Source organism: Myotis lucifugus, unplaced genomic scaffold (assembly GCF_000147115.1).
Source record: "Myotis lucifugus unplaced genomic scaffold, Myoluc2.0 scaffold_301, whole genome shotgun sequence".
NCBI classification, from domain to species: Eukaryota; Metazoa; Chordata; class Mammalia; order Chiroptera; family Vespertilionidae; genus Myotis; species Myotis lucifugus.
The window spans coordinates 179,288-198,314 of record NW_005871349.1 but is presented as its reverse complement, the minus strand read 5'-3'; the positions used below and the strand labels follow the sequence as shown (position 1 = coordinate 198,314).

Sequence of the window (19,027 nt, the reverse complement as noted above, 5' to 3'; positions counted from 1 at the left end):
AAGCAGCTACATAGGCAAGAAGAGACTGGTGCATCTAGTAAGCAAATGCTTAAGGAACAGATTTGCATTTTGAAAGATTACCTTCCATCGTTATGGAAGGTGGCTTTGAATAAGATCAAGAGTGAATGTGGGGAAACCAAATATTTGAGGCCACTGCAATAATCCAAATAACAAAAAATAAAGGTCTGAAGTAGAGTAGCTGTAAATGTGAGGTTCTGAGATATGTTGATGAGGCAAAGTTGATAAAAAAAATAACTATATCTGAGGACAATGGATAAGAGTTGGAAATTGGCATTGACACCAAAATTTGTTACCTTATTTTCATAGTATCACACTCCTAGAACTACATAAATATGTCATTTTTTATTTCTTAGTGAGGAGACTACTTGATAGCTCAGGGGGATCTTTAACTAGGATGTATTTTTCTGCATATAAAAAAATGTCTATTCTTTTCATATCCCCTGGCTTATTTACCATATGTGGTCAACCTTTTATTTACTAAATTATCTCTTGACCATCATGCAATAGCAGCTCTGTGTAAGTAGGATAGATCCAAAAAAAAAAACAAAACAAAAAAAAAAAACTCTCACATTAAATACCTGAGTGTTTGGTCTGAGCAAATAAATCATTTAGATTTATTTAGTGCAACCCAATAGTACATATTAAATCATTTAGATTTACCAAATTCAAACCAAGAATTACAGGTCAAATTTTGTTATACTAAATTAATTCCATGAGCATTTAAAAAAGAGGCACTGACCGGCTGGTGTGGTTCAGTGGTTGAGCATCAACGCATGAACCAAGAGGTCTCCGGTTCGATTCCCGGTCTGGGTACATGCCTGGGTTTCGGGCTCATTCCCCAGTAGGGGACATGCAGGAGGCTGCTAACTGATGTCTCCCTCTCATCGATGTTTCTATCTCTCTATCCCTCTCCCTCTATCTCTAAAAAAAACACACCCATAAAAACATATTTTAAATAAATAAAAAATAGGCACTGTACAGGCTCCAAACAGCAAAAACAAAGCTCTGGTGGATGGTCTAATAACATGAACAGAAACCATAAGTACTAAAACAGATCTAAAGAATGTGAACAGCCCCTAGAAATCTTAATTTAAATAGAATCGGATCTGCATGATCAGAATCAATTAATCTCATTCTCATTAAGAAACTTTTTTTAAAATGGGGATTTGATTATCAAGTAGCATTTAGGATGCACAGCCAGAAATCTTGAGGTGGCCAACAGTGAACACATGTATTGCTTTTGCATTATCTGGATTTTAACACCCGAGGCAGGAATTACGTTTCGTATTTGAAAGTAGCACTTTCTGTTTCTCACTTATAAGAGGCTTAAATAAAGGCATAAAGTCAAGTGATAGAGCAGTTTCCCTAGAAGGCTCCTCACCACAGCGTGGTTCTTCACGTAGCAAGGCTTGCACACGGGCTTGTCGTTGACCATCACGTAGATTTCCCCAGCGAGGATGTTGTCACAGTCAAAGCAGCAGAAGTGTTTCAGATGCCAGTTCTGGTTTTCTGCCTGGGTGTACTCATTGCTAAAGATCAGCTGGGAAGAGAATAAACATAAGATGAATTGTGGATTTTTTGCCACAATCACAAAGCTAGGCTCTTTAGACAACAAGTACATCAACTTACTTTCTTGTCTGAAAATAACCTAAAACTTGAACTTAGGTCATTAGTTTAGTCCAAATCAATTTTTTGCATTTCTGGACAATCTTTCCTTAGTCAACACAATTAACACAGCATACAGAATGATTGAAATTAAAGTTTTTCATTCAACTTCTTTGGATGTAAATAAAGCAACTGATGCTTGGCTAAGTTATGTTGCCTTCTCACTAAGGGGAGCCTTAGGATGGCAAGGGGACCATATGGGGAAACAAAAATGAGCCTGCATGCAAGTGGCCCCAGAGAACTTACCTCATCACAGCCAGCACATCGGGGTTTCTCACTGTCACAGTAATGTCTGCCACAGTATAGCTTCCCATTCTTCCAGAAATAAATCATGTCGACCAGGAGTTCATGGCAGGTACTGCAGACAAAACAAGCTGGGTGCCACAGTTTATCGTAACCAGCCCTTTCAGCATAGATGGCTGGGTCACCTTCCTTCATGCTCAGTTTGCAGCAGTAGCAGGACTGAAAGGGAATCCATCCAAAACAATCTAGTCATCATACAATTGGCATATCTCATCATCAGCTTTAGTAAAAATTCAGAGAAACCACTTTTAAGAGAAATAATTTCTACTGAAATTATAGTTTGTTCATGTAGACAATAAGGTGAAACAATCCTTGACTTTCTCAAGGCTGTTCAAACCTAATTCTTGTACTCTATGTGTAACAGAGTATTGTTTCCTGAATTAAAGCACTTATGGAAAAAGGCTAATAGTAATTTTCACCTAAATTTATTTCATTTTTCCATCACCATTTATCCCCTCTATGCCCTCTTTCACCTCCACACTTGCCCCTCCACCCTGCAGGGGGCTGTTGGGGGTGGGAGAAATGAGCAAAAAAGAACATTTTCACCTAAATTTTGAGTGGGTCTCTAAAAAACTATTACCTTAGAGCTTATTAGTACCTTTTAAAAAGAATTCCTTTTTATAAAACTAAGTCTTATTTGTTGAGGTGCTAACAGAATCTATGAGAAATATATTAAGTTTAGTTCTCAGATGAACCTGGAGAGCATTACGCTAAGCAAAATAAGCCAGTCAGAGAAGGATAAGTAACATACGATCTCATTCATTTGTGGAATATAATGAACAAGGTAAACTGATGAACAAAAATAGATCCAGAGACATAGAAACATCGAAAAGGCCATCAAACCTCAGAGGGAGGGCAGGGAAGGGGGGAAGAGGGGTGCGAGCAGCCAGGGAGATCAACCAAAGGACTTGTATGCATGCATAACCAATGGACACAAGACAGTAGGGGGGTGAGAGCATGTGCTGGGGGGTGGGAGCAGCCAGGGAGAGGTCAATGGGGGGAAAAAAGAGACATATATAATACTTTCAATAATAAAGAATTTAAATTTAAAAAAAAGTTTTTTGTACATCTGTATCACAATTTTCTCCAAGCCATAAAAAAGACTTCAATTTCCCTCTTTAGAAGAGATTTTAAAAACTATGATTGAATATATATCCACATAAATTTAAGTCTGCATTTTAGGTGCAATGTACCAAGCAAAACTGAATTAATCTAATCACATATTACTCTTATTTATGGGAATAGATAATTAACACCAAAATTATGTTTAGAAAGAGATTCTAGATTAGTATGCTGTATTCCAGCTTGATACCAAAGCTAACTACTGTGTTTACTAAAACTCACAATTATCCTTGGCAACAAGTAGTCAGAAAACTTGGCTCCAGACCAGTGGTTCCCAACGTGGGGCACACGCCCAACCGGGGGTCAATTTGATTTTTAAGGGGGGCAATTCGTGAATGAGTTATTAACAGTGAACTTTTTTCCTTTCTTATGGTTCTAGGGACCTTATATAACGTATATAAATAGATACTGTGACATATTTATGCATTTCAGTTCTCTATTATGTGTTTTGAAACTATTTGCTATTTTTTCATATCACTTCATATTATTATTTTTTAACAATTTCTTAGTGATTTCATCCTCAGTACTTCAACTGTCCTTTCATTCTTTTATTTTTCTCTTTCATGGATGCCATATTCTTTGGAAGCTTGTTTAGACCAAGTTAATGGTCTTTTAGGCTTCCTCCACGTGAATAGCAGTTCACTTTTTGAATAAAAAGAATTATATGTCACAGTGGGGGGGAGGGGGGCATCAGGATTTTGGAGATGCTTAGGTGGGGCATGGCCCAAAAAGGTTGGGAACCACTGCTCTATATACAGGTTTCAAACATGACGATTCTTTAAAATCAGCATAAACTGAATTTTAATTCAATTTATTTCCCTCACCTACTCCCTTTTGGAAACAGAAGAGTGGTCTCCAAAAAGGTTCAAAGAAAGGGTAAGAACCTATAAATTACACCAACTGGACCAACGTGTGACCACTGTACTCACATACTGAGTTCTGTGCTCTGCCGATTTGTCCTTCATGGTCCCCACTGATGCCACGGTGCTTCTGTCTCCGCCAGGGATGCACACTCTGCCGGAGTCTTGAGCATTCATCTCACGGGGAAGTTTGACATCTCCTACTCCCAGAGCCTCGCTCTTGTATTTCTTCACAAACTGCTCCATCTCCTTTACCTCTTTGGGAGACAACTCATGGCACTTTGAAGGGTCCTGGTCGTGTGCAGGGAGCTGCTTTGCCAGCTGCTTCTTCCGGTACTGCGCCCCCTCCGAGCCCGCCACTGGCTGCTTCTCCTTGGGCAGCATCTGCATGTACTGCCTGGCCTGAGCCACAAGGAGACCAGTGTTAACTAGGAGATGACTTGGCCATTAGGACGGCAATATTATTTTATAGACACATCAGAAGCACGTTACTTAACATAGAAGTTGGTTTTATCTACTATAGTATTAACAACAAATTATCTTCATCATATAAGTATCTTGAGATATTAGCATATTGAAAAGTGATATACCTAATAGATTTAATTCAATAAAAATTAACACATTTTTCTTCAAAAAAATTAAGATTTTTGCCCTAGCTGGTCTGGCTCAGTGGATAGAGTGTCGGTCTGTGGACTGAAGGGTCCTGGGTTTGATTCTAGTCAAGGGCACATGCCCGGTGGCAGGCTCAATCCCCAGTGGGGGGCAGTGCAGGAGGCAGCCGATCAATGATTCTCATCACTGATTTTCTATCTCTCTCTCTTCCTCTCCCTTCCTCTCTGAAATCAATAAAAAATATATCTTTTTAAAAAAATTAATATTTTTTCTTCAATTTATAAAAAGATTTGGGTTACTAATGTTTACTTGTGCAAAATATACAAATGTACAATTGTAAGAGAACACAGATTTTTAGGCAGCATGTATAGAATGGCCTATGGATCAGCAGCATTTTCATTATAAAAAATATCACCATAAGATTCACTCTAATGATTTAACTCATGTTCTTAAAAGACTTCCAAGTGTCTCATCTGGTTAAACCAGGAGCATTATACAAAATACATTTTTTTTGCCTTACATAGTAAAATATAGTGTTGAATATGTTTGGAGTTCTAAATAATGACAGAAATTTTATTCCTAAGATATTATTTACCATCATAAGAGGAATATTCTCAAGAGTAAACTAGAAGAGTCACTAGATTTGAAAAATATGTTTTTTTCACCTAAACTATTCATAATATCAAACCATTCCCTCAAAGAGGTTAACGTATTTGATAGAAAAATGCTATGAGGTATCTAATCCTACTTTCAAAAGACTATAATAAGAGTTGAAAGTCAAAGCAATGGGACTCTAGGAAAATAACAGACCTGAAGTTGATTAGGTCACTAAAGGAACTGCCCTAAATAAGTAGTTGGCGAAGCTTAATAAAGATTCCTCCTCCCTGCACACCCACTTATTTACCAATGCCTGATTCTGAACAGGAGGAGCCCACTCGTAGGTAACTGTATTGATGGAGACATTCTTCTTGGCAGCAACTGGATTGGTCAGTATCATAACGTTGCGTTTATACATGGGAATTCCATCTGATTTTAGCTTTGCAATCAGGGTGGTGTACTTGGTGTCTTCAAAAAGTTTCCCCACTTTTCGATCCTCTTCATTGCTCAGTAGGATATCATGTTCTTCTTCACCACACTTGCAGTTACGACATATTTTTCTATGATTTTGGAGAAAAGTAGGCAATGATTAATTCTACAAAATCAATTATAATTATGTGCATACATTTATAACTCACAAAATACTTTTACATATATTCCATTTTATAGTACTCAAGGGAAAATCTTTTTTTTTTTGTCAGAGAAATACTAAGTAGCTATCCATAAATTTAAGTAAGGAAACATAAAAATGTGCCTTCACTTTACAAGACCTTAAAAAAGTTAGTTTTTTATTTTAAAATACATGCTCAAGAGGCCATTCTGAGAGTAACACCACTTGGTATTCTTCATTCTCATAAATAAATAATAAATAAATAAATAAATCCAGCAGAAAAGTATCAGAGCAAGAAGTTTCTTTTCTTTTTTTAAATAATCACGTTTTATAGCCATTACTCAAGTTTTTCTTTAAAATGAGAGATAGAGAGATTGATATAAGTTTTCTCATTAAGGACTATAACTCTAGATTTAGGTTTATCTTTTCTGACCAATTTCCTTTCCCATTTTCCATTTCTTTCCTCCTTTCTCTGCCCTCTTCTTTATTTCTTCAAACATTTATTGATCACCTACAATGTGCTCCATTATGTATATAAAGAGATAAATGAAAATTTCTGCTCTTCTTACACTGCCAGCTCCCCCAATCTGGTCTCGTACATAATTACTCATTCATTCATGCAACATATATGAGTGTCTATATACCAAGCAATGTACTTGATAGTAGGACATAATGGTGACAAAAATAGGTCCAGTCTCTGACATTCTAGATCAGGGGGTGGGCAAACTTTTTGACTCGAGGGGCACAATGGGTTTCTTTAAACTGGACCGGAGGGCCGGAACAAAAGCATGGATGGGGGTGTTTGTGTGAACTAATATAAATTCAAAGTAAACATCATTACATAAAAGGGTACGGTCTTTTTTTTTTTTTTTTTTAGTTTTATTCATTTCAAACAGGCCGGACCTGGCCCGCGGGCCGTAGTTTGCCCATGGCTGTTCTAGATCCTCCCACCTGATGGGGAGACAGACATAAACACACACACACACACACACACCTATAATTGCATTTGTGATAGGAAAGAAAGAACAGGGCACCTTGAGAGGACATAATTTTGAGTTGGAAATGATGAAGAAAGAAGTTCTTAAGAACATTGATCAGTAAGTGACATTTAGGTTGAGATCTGAAGGATGAGGAAAATATAGGTGTGAATGGAGTATGTGTGTGCATATTTGGGAAGGGGAAAAGAAAGGAGAAGAAAATCCTTCAAACATTCTGGGTAGAAAGTATATTTGTGGTGGTCCTAAATTAGGAAGAGACTGTTCCCTTAGGTTCCATGACCGGAGAAGGCTGGTAGTGAAGTAAGAAATGTGCAGTGTCAAGAATGGGAGGTGGCCATGGGATTACACAGGGACTTGTAGAACACCTTTAGGAATCTGGCCTTCATTGTAAGAGCATTCAGGAGGCACTACAGGCTTTTAGGTTACAGAATTACATGATTGGATCTATCATTTAAAAAATTATAATATCTGCCCTGTGGAGAGAAGATGAGGGATACACATAATTGAAAGTAGGGAGGCCAATTAACATGTCAATGGTTTCAAAGAACAAATCAAAGGACAAATTTAAGATCTCCTTGAATGTAAACCTGACTACACATTGTGGTTGATTTGGATATAGTGATGGTGAAGGGAAGGCCCGGCTTGTTAAAAAAGGACGAGGTCATAAAATGAATACAGGTTTCTGGAATGAGTAAGTTTGTAGAACAAATATAATTTATTAAGAAAGTAAATGCAAACAAACAGATCTGAGGTATGGGGAGAAAAGGTTGATGAAAGGACTCCACAACTGAATTACTGTTAATTTTGAAATATCTATGAGACTGGGTAAAGATCTCAAGTACATTATAGGATATATAGATCTAGTGTTAAAAACTGTGGCCTGGTAAAATATGTAAACTCAAGATCCAGGGAATGATGAATATGCATCGTGAGTTGAATAGGTCACCTTCACTTCCCGGGGGAGGAGTGGAGGAAAAAGGTGAGGACTCAGGAAAGAATCTGGCTGAAGAGCAGATCTAGAAAATGTGACAGAGGAAACTGGAAATAGAGACTGTGGTGTTAAAAACAAACCAAAATCCAAGGCAACAATAGCATGTAAATCAGGGGGCATCTGAGAGTTTTAAGAAACATTCTAATATCCTTACACTGTCAGGGAAATATTAAAGATATAAATTAACATTAGATGTTAAGTATGCATGTTAAAATATCTAGATAACTAAAGAAAGAAGTATTGCATATAGTTTCTAAACTAACAGAGAAAATGGAATCTATATATATAAAATTTTAATATACAAATAGACCGAACAGCAGAACAACCAAACAACCGGTCACTATGACATGCACTGACCACCAGGGGGCGCATGAGGAACATGGCAGGTGTAGGCAGCAGAGCGCGGAACATGGCGGACAGGATGGTGGAGCAGGTGAGCAGGGGCGCCAGACGAAGGCGGGGCGCCGGTTGCTATCATCGGGGCAAGCCTCTGCTGATTACTGAAAAATCTTTGCTCCCACATGCTGCGGCCCGCCCAGTGCTCGCACCTGCTGCCGGCACCAGCCCTGCTCGCACCCGCTGCTGGCACCTGGGGCCAGTCCTGATCGCTCAGCACCGTCAGTGGGTGCGAGCAGCATCTGCCGGCCCTGATCACCCTGAGGCTTCTACACCTCCCCCTGCTCCTGAGGGGTTATCGGGGCAGCAGCCACCACTCACACCTGCTGCTGGTGCCGGCCCCAATAGCTCTGCGCCATCAACGGGTGCGAGTGGGGCCGGCGCTGTCAGTGCATGGGAGCATCGGCGAGAGCAGAGCTGCTGGCAGACAGAAGACCAGGGGGCTGTGGCGGGAGGGGCCGGGTGGGGGCGTGGAGGATGGGCCAAGACCCACCCCTGTGTCCACCACGGCCCACAGTTCCTTTCAAGGTGCACGAATTCGTGCACTGGGCCCCTAATGAAAATATAAAATGCAATTAGTCAAGCAGAAGGCAATAAGAAAAAAGAAACAGGAGATTAGGACTTGTAGAAAGCAATAATTAAGACAGCTGATATAATCCAAATATATCAAAAGTCACAATAAATGGACTTAATCCTATAGTTAAAAGCCAATGGCATTCATTGGATAATACAACAAAATCCAACTATATGCTAGTGTAAAAGACAGTTAAAACTTAAAAAGTGAGAAAGGATGAAAGTATAAAGATCCAAAAGGATAGTACCGGCAAATACCAGCAAAATTAAGTTCGATACCTCTATTAATATCATACAAATTGGACTTTAATGCTTTTTCCTTTTAAAGGTTTTTAAAATTGACTTTTAGAGCAACAGGAAGGGAGAGAGAGATTGACGTGAGAGTTGAGAGAGAAATATCAATTGGTTGCCTGCAGCGTGCCCCCTAGAGTGTGTGGAGCCCACAACCCAAGCACCTGCCCTTGACCTGGAATCAAACTGGCAATCTTTCAGTGCATGGGACGATGCCCAACCAACTGAGGGACACCAGCCAGGGCTGTTTTTTTCCTTTAATGAGTATTAAGTCATTACACAGTGACAAAAGTTTAAAAACACCTCTATGATGTAACCGTCTAAACTTAATAACCTAATAACCTACCTACAAAATATATGTGAAAATAAAGAACTATATAAGAAACAAAGGGACAAACCCATCATTATAGGGAAGCTAACAAAATTAGAAATAAAGATTTGAATCAGACAATTAATAAGCTTTATCTAAAAGACACATAAAAAATACCATAGGGGGAAAAAAAATACCATAGGACAGTGACTGAGAATACACATTCTTTTCCAGGCACTTGAAATACTGGGAAAAACTGAACATAGAGCAAGTCTCAAGAAATGCCAAGGACTGATCATCAACCACAGTATCCAAACAGAATGCAATTATGGTAAAAATCATCAACAAAAAAACAACTAGAAAATACTTCTTGCAAAAAACAACAACAAAAAAAAATACTAAAAAACTCAGTATTGAAACAATCACAATAGAAATTAAAACAAAAATATGTTAAAAAAAAAAAGAAAACAAACTTACTTCTTGAAACTTGTAGAACACATCTAAAGGGATACTTAAGGGGAAATAAATAGCTTAAATGCTCAAATTAGAAAAAAAAAGATTAATAAGCTAAGTGTTCCATTCAAGAAGTTAGAAAAATGCAAAGTAAGCCTAAAATAGAAGGAAGGGAAATAAAGATAATAGTAGAAACTAATAAAGTAAATGTTTCCTTCTCTCTAAATGCAGAAAAAGCCTCCAACATCTTTTCTGATTACATTTTGTTTATTAATTCTAGCTATTGTAGAGAACTTGAAATAATTTTAAAAAGGGTTTCTGGGAAAAACAACAACCCAAAAAAACTCAGCATACATCATACTTAGTACATTCATTTTAGGACCTGAAGCAAGAAAACAACCTTGCTATCACTACTTCATTCATATTGCCCTGTGGGTATTAATCAAAGCAAACAAGAAAAATTGAAGAAATAGAAGTTATAAGGAGTCATCAAAAAGAAAGAAACTAAACTACTGTTATTCATAGATGCTATGACTAATCATATAAAATGCAATGCATTAGCATCAATAAGAATTTAGTAAGTTTTCTGGATTTAAAGTTAATACAGATAATTGGACTTCTCTACATGAGAAAGTTAGAAGAAACAAACAAAAACTCTGAAATGAATCTCTTTGCCAAATAAATTATCAAACAATTACAGATTTTTATGTTCTGAGTTTTCTTGAGGTGAGTTTTACAAATGGAAGATATTAGATCTGACCTGTACAATTTCAGAAAGTGAGAAACTGAAGCAGAGAAAGACAGAGACAGCAATGGAGTAGTATAAAGGGTGGGGAGGCAAACTACTTTCCCTGAACACACACTAGTCAGAAATGTTTATTTGGCAAGAATCTGCTGAAGAGTTTGCATATTCTGACTAAAGACTCTTACATCTGGTTATCTCATACTCCCATCTAGTGGGAAGGAGCATACTATTCTACTACAGGATGTTGTCTTCATTCTTGTTCTTTGGTTAACAAAAACAATATAATTAAGCATAAAACTGTCACAATGCTTTTGGATCAAGTGTAAAATCATACCTTTCTGAGGGGAAAGAGTTGGGGTGGGAATTTAGTTCTGAATATAGATAAAGAGGTCCATATGTGGCTGTGAATTATGGCATACATCCTAATAATTAGCAAGTGATTGACTAAAGAAGTCATAATGTCACAAGGACATGTGGTGAATACTAGGCTTCTACAGCTGTATAACATGTGCACCACAAACCAAGGGAAGTTAGGTTTTTAGAAACTGCAAGATAAATAGTAAAAGAGTAAGTGAAATAATGCCTGCTGATTTCTAAAGCATGAACTGTAACAAACTGTAGCATGGATAAATAAATTATATTTACTGTGAAAGTGATATATGCATATTAACCAATGATATCAGAGCCACCTGTATTCTTTTTCTTACTTTTTATCTTGGCTATTATTGGAAGACTCACATTTTGAGGAAATCTGTTTTCTCTACTGACCCCTTAACCCACCCAATATACTTTTATTAAGCAAGTAAAAATCAGGTTAAAACAGTACACCAATAGCAACAGGGATGAGGGAAAAGAAGTAGCTAAAAAAGTCATAATGTGCTCAATTATCAGTTTTCTGAGTGGGGAAAAAACCTATAATTGATTAATTACAATTTTTGAAGTCACAAATATATAACAAGCTCATCTGCATCCTCGCTCCAACGGTTGCGAGGTGACCTGCACTAACAGAGCACTTGGCAGGAATGTGACTTAAGAAGGTGGAATGGCTCTTTCAGCTGGAGATGTCATCACTGAAACAGTTGGAATGACTACATACCTTCCAATCACTTACACTGATTATGCAATAAAAAGGGACAGCTACAAAACACTATGCAAAAAGAAACCTATAAAATGTGGGCCAGGGCCTAAGAGCTATCCATTGTGGAAACCTGTGCTCTTTACTAAACTAGTTTTAAATAATTGTTTAAAATACTTTGCAGCAGTGCTTTATATTTGAACCTCCCATATTTAAATTAGGAAATTTTATTTTTTAGAAATATGTTTTAAGAACTTTTAAAGTCATTTGGAAGATATCTGAAAAACTTCCTATATAATAAAAGGCTAATATGCAAATCGACTGGACAGCAGAATGACCAGTCACTATGAGGCGCACTGACCACCAGGGAGCAGATGCTCAATGCAGGAGCTGCCCCCTGGTAGTCAGTGCACTCCCACAGGGGGAGCGCTGCTCAGCCAGAAGCCCTGAGCTGGACTCACGGCTGGCGAGTGCAGCGGCGGTGGCAGGAGCCTCTCCTGCAGGTACACCCCCCCCCCCCAGTGCATGAATTTCCTGCACCGAGCCTCTAGTATTAAAAGGAAAACCTTACTGAGGAATTGGGGAAGAAAAGGATATTGTTATCTTGATATCCAAAAAAGGGCATGAGAATGAGTGGAGCATTTATCTCATTTAATTTCAGTCTGTAACCCAGATTCCATCCTTCTTAAGAAAATAAAGGACTTTTAAAAAATGGTTTTATGCAAAATGAAAACAAAAACAGGACATGGGTAAGCACAGTACCTATGTGGTAGGGACTATGTTTGTAAGTTAGTGTAGTATCTTTCCTCAGATGAGTCCTAAATAAGTTTTGATGATATATGTACACTTAGAATACTTTGTGCTTACTATATTCATTTGAGTTATACTAATTGCTAGCAGTTATTTCAGGAGCATATAAATCAATTCCCATACTCAAGCACAATTGCCAAATCTCTACATCTTCTAAACTGTTCTGTAGAGTAATTCTCTACAAACTCTCCATGGGATGTTAATTTATACAGGACGGAAAAGGAGGTGAGGAGTGTCAGAATTTAGTTTAAAACAGCCATTTTTATGACTTTTAAAAAAATGCAAAGGAAGACTGGTAGACTGGGAAACTCTAAGGTGTTGGGAGAGGAGGATTATTTGTACTAAAAATTTGTACATTAATGCACACACACATACAAAGATTAATATGCATGACAAATCAAAACTTCATACTCACAATTTTATATTAAAACTTCAGAGTTCTTTCATTAAATCCTAGACAGTACCAAAATTTACCAAAAACACTGCCTCAAAAACACACACATAGATTTACAGTTTCAAGCCAAAGGCATTCAAACTATCCCTCATCCTCTGAAAAGAGAAATGTTTTTATATCCCTATTTGTAAAAATTATTTTCCCAAGGCAAGTAGTAGCAACTGGAGTGCTCTAACAAGTTGCCAGCATTCACAGTGATTTAGAGGCATGGCCAAGGCACTGCTACAAACCATAATTTTAAAAGGGTTGGAAGATGCCCTTTTATAACAGGGATACACATATATGGACTTAAGTGTGGGCCTCTGTTATAGAATTCAACACAGGCATGAGTCCATTTATGGTGGGGAATTTTTAGTTTCAGCCAGCTCCACACCAATCAGACATTCTCTCAATTGATCTATGGCTCCAATAATATTGCTATACTTTCAATATAAAATAATTGGCTATAAACTTCTTAAAATCTTGGGTTTATGTCTTACATTTCATAAATATTTGTTATCTCTAAATATTACTTGAAAGTGTGCCCAGAAGGTAGTACTTTTTATTCATTAAGTGTCGGGCATCCTTAGTCTTTTATTCTCCTCTAGTTCTGTAATCACTGGTGCACTGAAGAAGACTGACAAAGGGGAGAGCTCATAGTTAAAGGACCCCATTGTGCACTAAGATGTCTATATCACACAAGTACCACACTTTAGAGAAGACACCTGGTGCTGTTTTAGGTTCACTGGTCATGACAGTGTACGCCTGGGCTCTAGTTTCTGCTCTGCGATGTAGAAAGGTGGTGGTGATAAGGAAGGTTTTGGCAAGCTTTGGATCCAAACTCCAGCTCTGCCATCTTTAAACCATGTCTTTGGTAGGTTATTTGACTTTCCTAAGTCTTTGATTTCTCATATATAAAATGGGAAAACTACCGCTTATCTCAAAGGTATACCCAGGTACATAAAATGTTGTGATAAGTAGAATTTTAAGATGGTTCCTATCACCTTTACTCCCAGGTGTTACTTTCATGATCATGTAACTTTACATGGCAGAAGGGAAATTATACAAATTTGCCTAATTTAATCACATGAACCCTTAACAAGCGATGAGTTTTCTCTGGCTGAGAACAGAAGAGGAAGGCAGAGAGATATGAGGTGCAGAAAGGATTCTAAGCACTGCTGTCAGCTTTGAAGATGGAAGTGCTCCGTGTGAATATGAGTGGCTTCTAAAAGCTGAGAGCAGCCCCTGGCTGACAGCCAGCAAGAAAACAGGGACCTGGCCTATGACTTCAAGGAAATGAATTCTACCAACATCAGCAATGAGTCTGGAAACAGATTGTTTCCCCAGAGTCTCCAAATAAGAGCCCAAGCTGGCCAAGATTTCACCCTTTTGAGGCCCTAAGCAGAGAATCCAGATAAGCCTGCCCAGACTTTTGACCTAAGGCATAAACGGATGTTGTGTTAATTAATAAGTATTGTTTTAACCTGTGCCTCCCACCCAAAAATCTTATGTTGAAGCTCTAACCCCCAATGTGACTACATTTGGAGATAGAACTTTCAGGAGATAAAGTTATATGAGTCCATAAGAGTAGGGCTTTAATCTAATAGGACTGGTGGCCTTCTAACAAGAGGGAGGGAGGGAGGGAGGGAGGGAGGGAGGGAGGGAGATCTCTTTCCATGTGCACACAGGCTAGTAGTCCCTACAGAATTATAAGGAAGTAAATTCCTGTTAAGCCACACAGTCTGTTGTAATTTGTTATTGAAGCCTGACAGACAGATACTGGGGGCAAGGAGGACTTGTCAGAGGTAGTGCTTGAGCTGAAGCATGAAGAATAGGAAGGACTTTGTGTTTCCTGGTGGTGAGATACATGGTCTTTCCAGGCAAAGGAAACATGCAACAAGGCACAGAAATTTCAGGAAGCAGCATCCATCCAAGCTGTTGGAGCACAAGGTACTTGGAGGGGGAGTGGGAGAGAAGGCTAGAAAAGCAAGCTGAGGCCAGACACTGAGGCTTAACATCAAAGGCCAAAGACTTAACCTAAAGGATCAAGTTCAGTGGGATAGTATCAAAAGTTCTTAAGTATTGGGAAGTATAGAATAGTATCCATTTTCAAAGGACCACTCTTGTGGCTGTGTAGGAGGACAGACTGATATAAAGTGGAGAATAATTTAGCTCTGACGTTCACATTGTGCCTCATGAAACCCATGGGTCCTAGAAGTCAAGGGTCACCATAAAAATGGAGAAGGAGACTAAGTGGGCAGGTTCCTGGGACCCCATCCCCACTTTAATCACAGCAGTTCTGTGGCCCTAGCCTCAACCTGGAATCTTTGTTACACTCAGGACAACCAGCCTATAATATTTTACTTCAAAGACTACTGAAAAAGTGGGTCATCTGTAGGTCAAGGACACTACCCTCAAAGCCTTCCAGTTGTGGTGAAAAAGTCAGAGAATTATCAAGAATTCTCAGAAAAATATATCTGGACTCCTGCCAGGAAGAAGACAGAACTAGTACCATGTGAATGGGCCCAAGCTAGATTGGGGGTCATGCCAAAGCCCTAGTCTTTCATGGCTCTTAACATAGTCTAAGACTACACCTACACAAGTAAATGATTCTGTGTGGAAACAAAATTGTAAAGTAATTTCGTGCCACAGGGATCTACTCTTATCTGATATATTTTTTACCTCAAAATATCAGGTTGTGACCTGAAATAGGAAAATAATATAGCGCAAACAAAAATTACTATAAACTAACCTTCTGGTTTACAGAAAATATGTTATCATTTAGGAATGAGCTTTAAAAATCTCATAGCAATTTTTTGCAACTGTACTCGTATAGCAGAACTAAAGAGTATTTTAAGATTGCAAAGTAAGAACTTTATGCCCAGCAGAGGGCAGTGTAGCTCTCCACAAAGCCCTTATGAGCACAACAGAGAATGGTGAGCATACAAGGGGCTGAAATATTCTAATCCATTAAAACTATTTTGTGTCTGTCTAGTGACTTTACTTTTCTAAAACATGTCAGACATATTGCCTAACAGTTATCCTTGAAAAGGTAGCACAAAGATGAGCTATTACAGTCTTGTAGTAATTTAAAAACTCCCTGGAAAAATTTAGCTCCCTACAAATAAAAAAATGATATGATCATTTCTGGGAGGGCTGAGGTTTGTGTTGTCTTTCACTATTTAAAACAACTGCCTTTTTGTTTCCTAAAACTTAAAAGCTAGCTTTTTTCTTTTTCTTTTAGAGAGAGAGGAGAAATATCGATCAGTTGCCTCCTGTACACCCAACCTAGGTTTGTGTCCTGGCTAGGAACAGAACCAGCAACCTTTCAGTGAACAGGATGATGCACCAACCAGCTGAGCCACACTGGCCAGGGCTAAATAAGCAGGCCTTTAAAAGAACCTAATATGCCATCGTTTTTTTGTTGTTGTTGTTGTTGTTTTACATTCTTTTTTAACTTATGCTGTACACAGCCTTTTACTATAGAGAGTTTCCTATGGAAATAGGCAGTTCAGAAGTGGTTCTCAAGTGAGGTTCATTCTAACAGGCAGCTGACATCCTAATGATGTATTCTGATTATTTTTTTCCTTCTAACAATAATGTGCTGATTCTAGCTTTGAACAGACTTAGAAACTACCATTATGGTCTTGACAACCATTGATGAACACCATTCATGTTCTTCATAAGAACAGGTTTTAAAAACAATTTTAGCTTTATATTAAATACACTATTACTTTTAAAACATGAAAGTAAGATCTATACAAAATTCACATTTTTTACCTACTAATATTTGTCCTCCATATATAGGCACTTGACTCAAATCAAGACACTGGCAATCAATTATCATTTTGTTATTCTCATAAATTCCAGTGCTTCAAAATTTCTCAGCAATAAATTTATAATGGAAAATTTTGAAGAAATCTAGATTCAAGTTTCCTGACAATCTGGACCAGAATGCCCAATCCATCATTCATACTTATTGTTTATTGCAAATATACAGACAAAGATGTGCAAAGTTACCAATAATTATAAATAGACTAATCATTAAATTAATAAACAGTCCTGGGAGATTACCACAAACCACAAAGAGATATACTCAGTATTCTAGATTCCTAAGGAATCTGAAGGACAGCAAACAAATTAAACAATTCTAAATTATGGCCCAATTAGCTCAAACTTTACAGGAAGACAGACAAGCTTTATTTTTTATTTATTTCTTATAAAAGAATGTAACAGATCTGCAACTTAGCAACCAAGCAACAGAACTTGTAAGAGATTTGCACTGTCTGAGAAAGCATTGCCAAAGAGTAGAAATTCCTAATGTGGTTGTAGTTTTCAAAATATTACCTCCAGAAGTGCAGTTCAAATCCTTCACATTTTTCTTTGCATTTTAAACAGGGGGCTCCAAATCCTTGCTCATGACCTAAGCCCATCTGTTAAAAAGAAAACAATGTGGATTTATTATTACACATTTTAAAAATCTAAAAAACTCAATAAATTACACTTTCAATTCCACTTACCACTCCTGTTTAAAAAACTTTCAAACAAATCTTTTAGGAGTATTACACTGTTTAGTCAATGATGACACCCAAGTATGTATATGGGGACTCCAAGTACATACATAACATACTTTGTATTCTTATTGCTTTTTTCAAAAAAAGAAAAGCATCAGAATAAAACTATATAGAATATTGCAATTTGCAAAGAGTCATGAATTGGTATCTTTGGCCACTACATGCCCTGTATACAATATGTACAGGGAGCTTAGAAAGTAAGCTTGGCCCCAAATGACCTATTTTGTGTGAAATATTTTAGGCAGTACAATACAAATATATTTATATTATGATAAATATAAGAATAGCAACAACAAACATATATTGGATGCCATGGAATTGAGATAAGTATGTATCTCAATTATCTCATAAAATGCTTATAAAGTAGACAACATTATTCTCAATTTTAGAGATGAACAACTAAAATTCAGAGATGTTATGGAACTTGTTTAAGATCAAAGTGTTAATAAGTCCAGGTCTGGCTAACTCTGAGGCATGTGCTTTTATGCCAGGGTGGGAGTAGGGGAATTACGATTGCCCTTATTATAACAAGAGAATATTTTTCTTTACCATATTAAACAATAATTCTCAGGAACTTCTTGACACATGACCTGAGTGCTGAATGGGGGAGGAGGAGATGAGGGAAGGACACAAGAAGGCAATGGAAGCTCTTTTACCCAACTATTGATAGAATAGTAAAAAAGATCAACCAGCTTTGTATCAGCACATTGGCCAAAAAAATAGCTTATTTTGTGTTTTAAATACCACATTAGTGACTACTGAAAAAAATCATTATCTGCTAGTGCCTGGAGAAATATTTCAAGACAGACATGCAACAGATTTTTTTCAATGGCACCTTTTTGTAATGTTGCCAAATTGTGTTTGTCACTAAGCATTCAAAATCACATTATAACTTGTTCCTTGAAAGATCAGCCCAGCCATGTCCTGAAGTTTAATAATTTTTTTTTTCACATAAAGAGAGCCCTTCCTTTTTTTCTGAAGAAAAACACCACATCCTCTTACCATAACTAAGGGCATATTCAAAACCAGCTGGTCCACCCAGCTGCTTGGGAGAACCCAGGTTATTTTAAGTAAGACCATCTCAAACACGCTTTCCAATGGTGAAAAAAAGCTGTCCAACATGAACTAAACTTCATCACCTTTGCCACGTTTACATTACCAATTTTCAAAAGAATAATAATTCTCCAAATTGTATATTTAACTTTAACACTAGAATACACTTTTTTTTTCTTTTGAGAAATCAAATCGTTTCCTTATCACTGATGATTATCATTTGCAGTACAGAAATAAAAAATGGGCTAAGCAAAAGCCAGAGATGACTAATTAGAGTTTTCTGGTCTTTTATAAATGCACTAGAGGCCCGGTGCATGAAATTCATGCACTCGGGGGGAGAGGGGTTCCCTCAGCCCCCCTGCGCCCTCTCACAGTCCAGAAGCCTCTGGGGTTGTCCGACTGACAGCTTAGGCCCGCTTCCCTAGAGAGCAGGCCTAAGCCATCAGTCGGACATCCTTATCGCTGCCGCGGAGGTGGGAAAGCTCCCGCCACCACCGCTGTGCTACCAGCCGTGAGCCTGGCTTCTGGATAAGCA

General features: G+C 37.8%; 1 protein-coding gene across 2 annotated transcripts in view; it reads right to left on the bottom strand.

The window, feature by feature from the left end:
- Positions 1 to 19,027, bottom strand: part of TES (testin LIM domain protein) — a 45,970-nt gene that overhangs the window by 7,965 nt on the left and 18,978 nt on the right. For both annotated transcript variants that reach the window (XM_014465568.2, XM_006100178.3), the window contains 5 exons: positions 17,213 to 17,298; positions 5,488 to 5,740; positions 4,041 to 4,373; positions 1,933 to 2,148; positions 1,403 to 1,561 (listed from right to left, as the gene is read on the bottom strand). In XM_014465568.2, the coding sequence (XP_014321054.1) occupies positions 1,403 to 1,561; positions 1,933 to 2,148; positions 4,041 to 4,373; positions 5,488 to 5,740; positions 17,213 to 17,298 (1,047 nt within the window). The remainder of the gene's footprint in view (positions 1 to 1,402; positions 1,562 to 1,932; positions 2,149 to 4,040; positions 4,374 to 5,487; positions 5,741 to 17,212; positions 17,299 to 19,027) is intronic.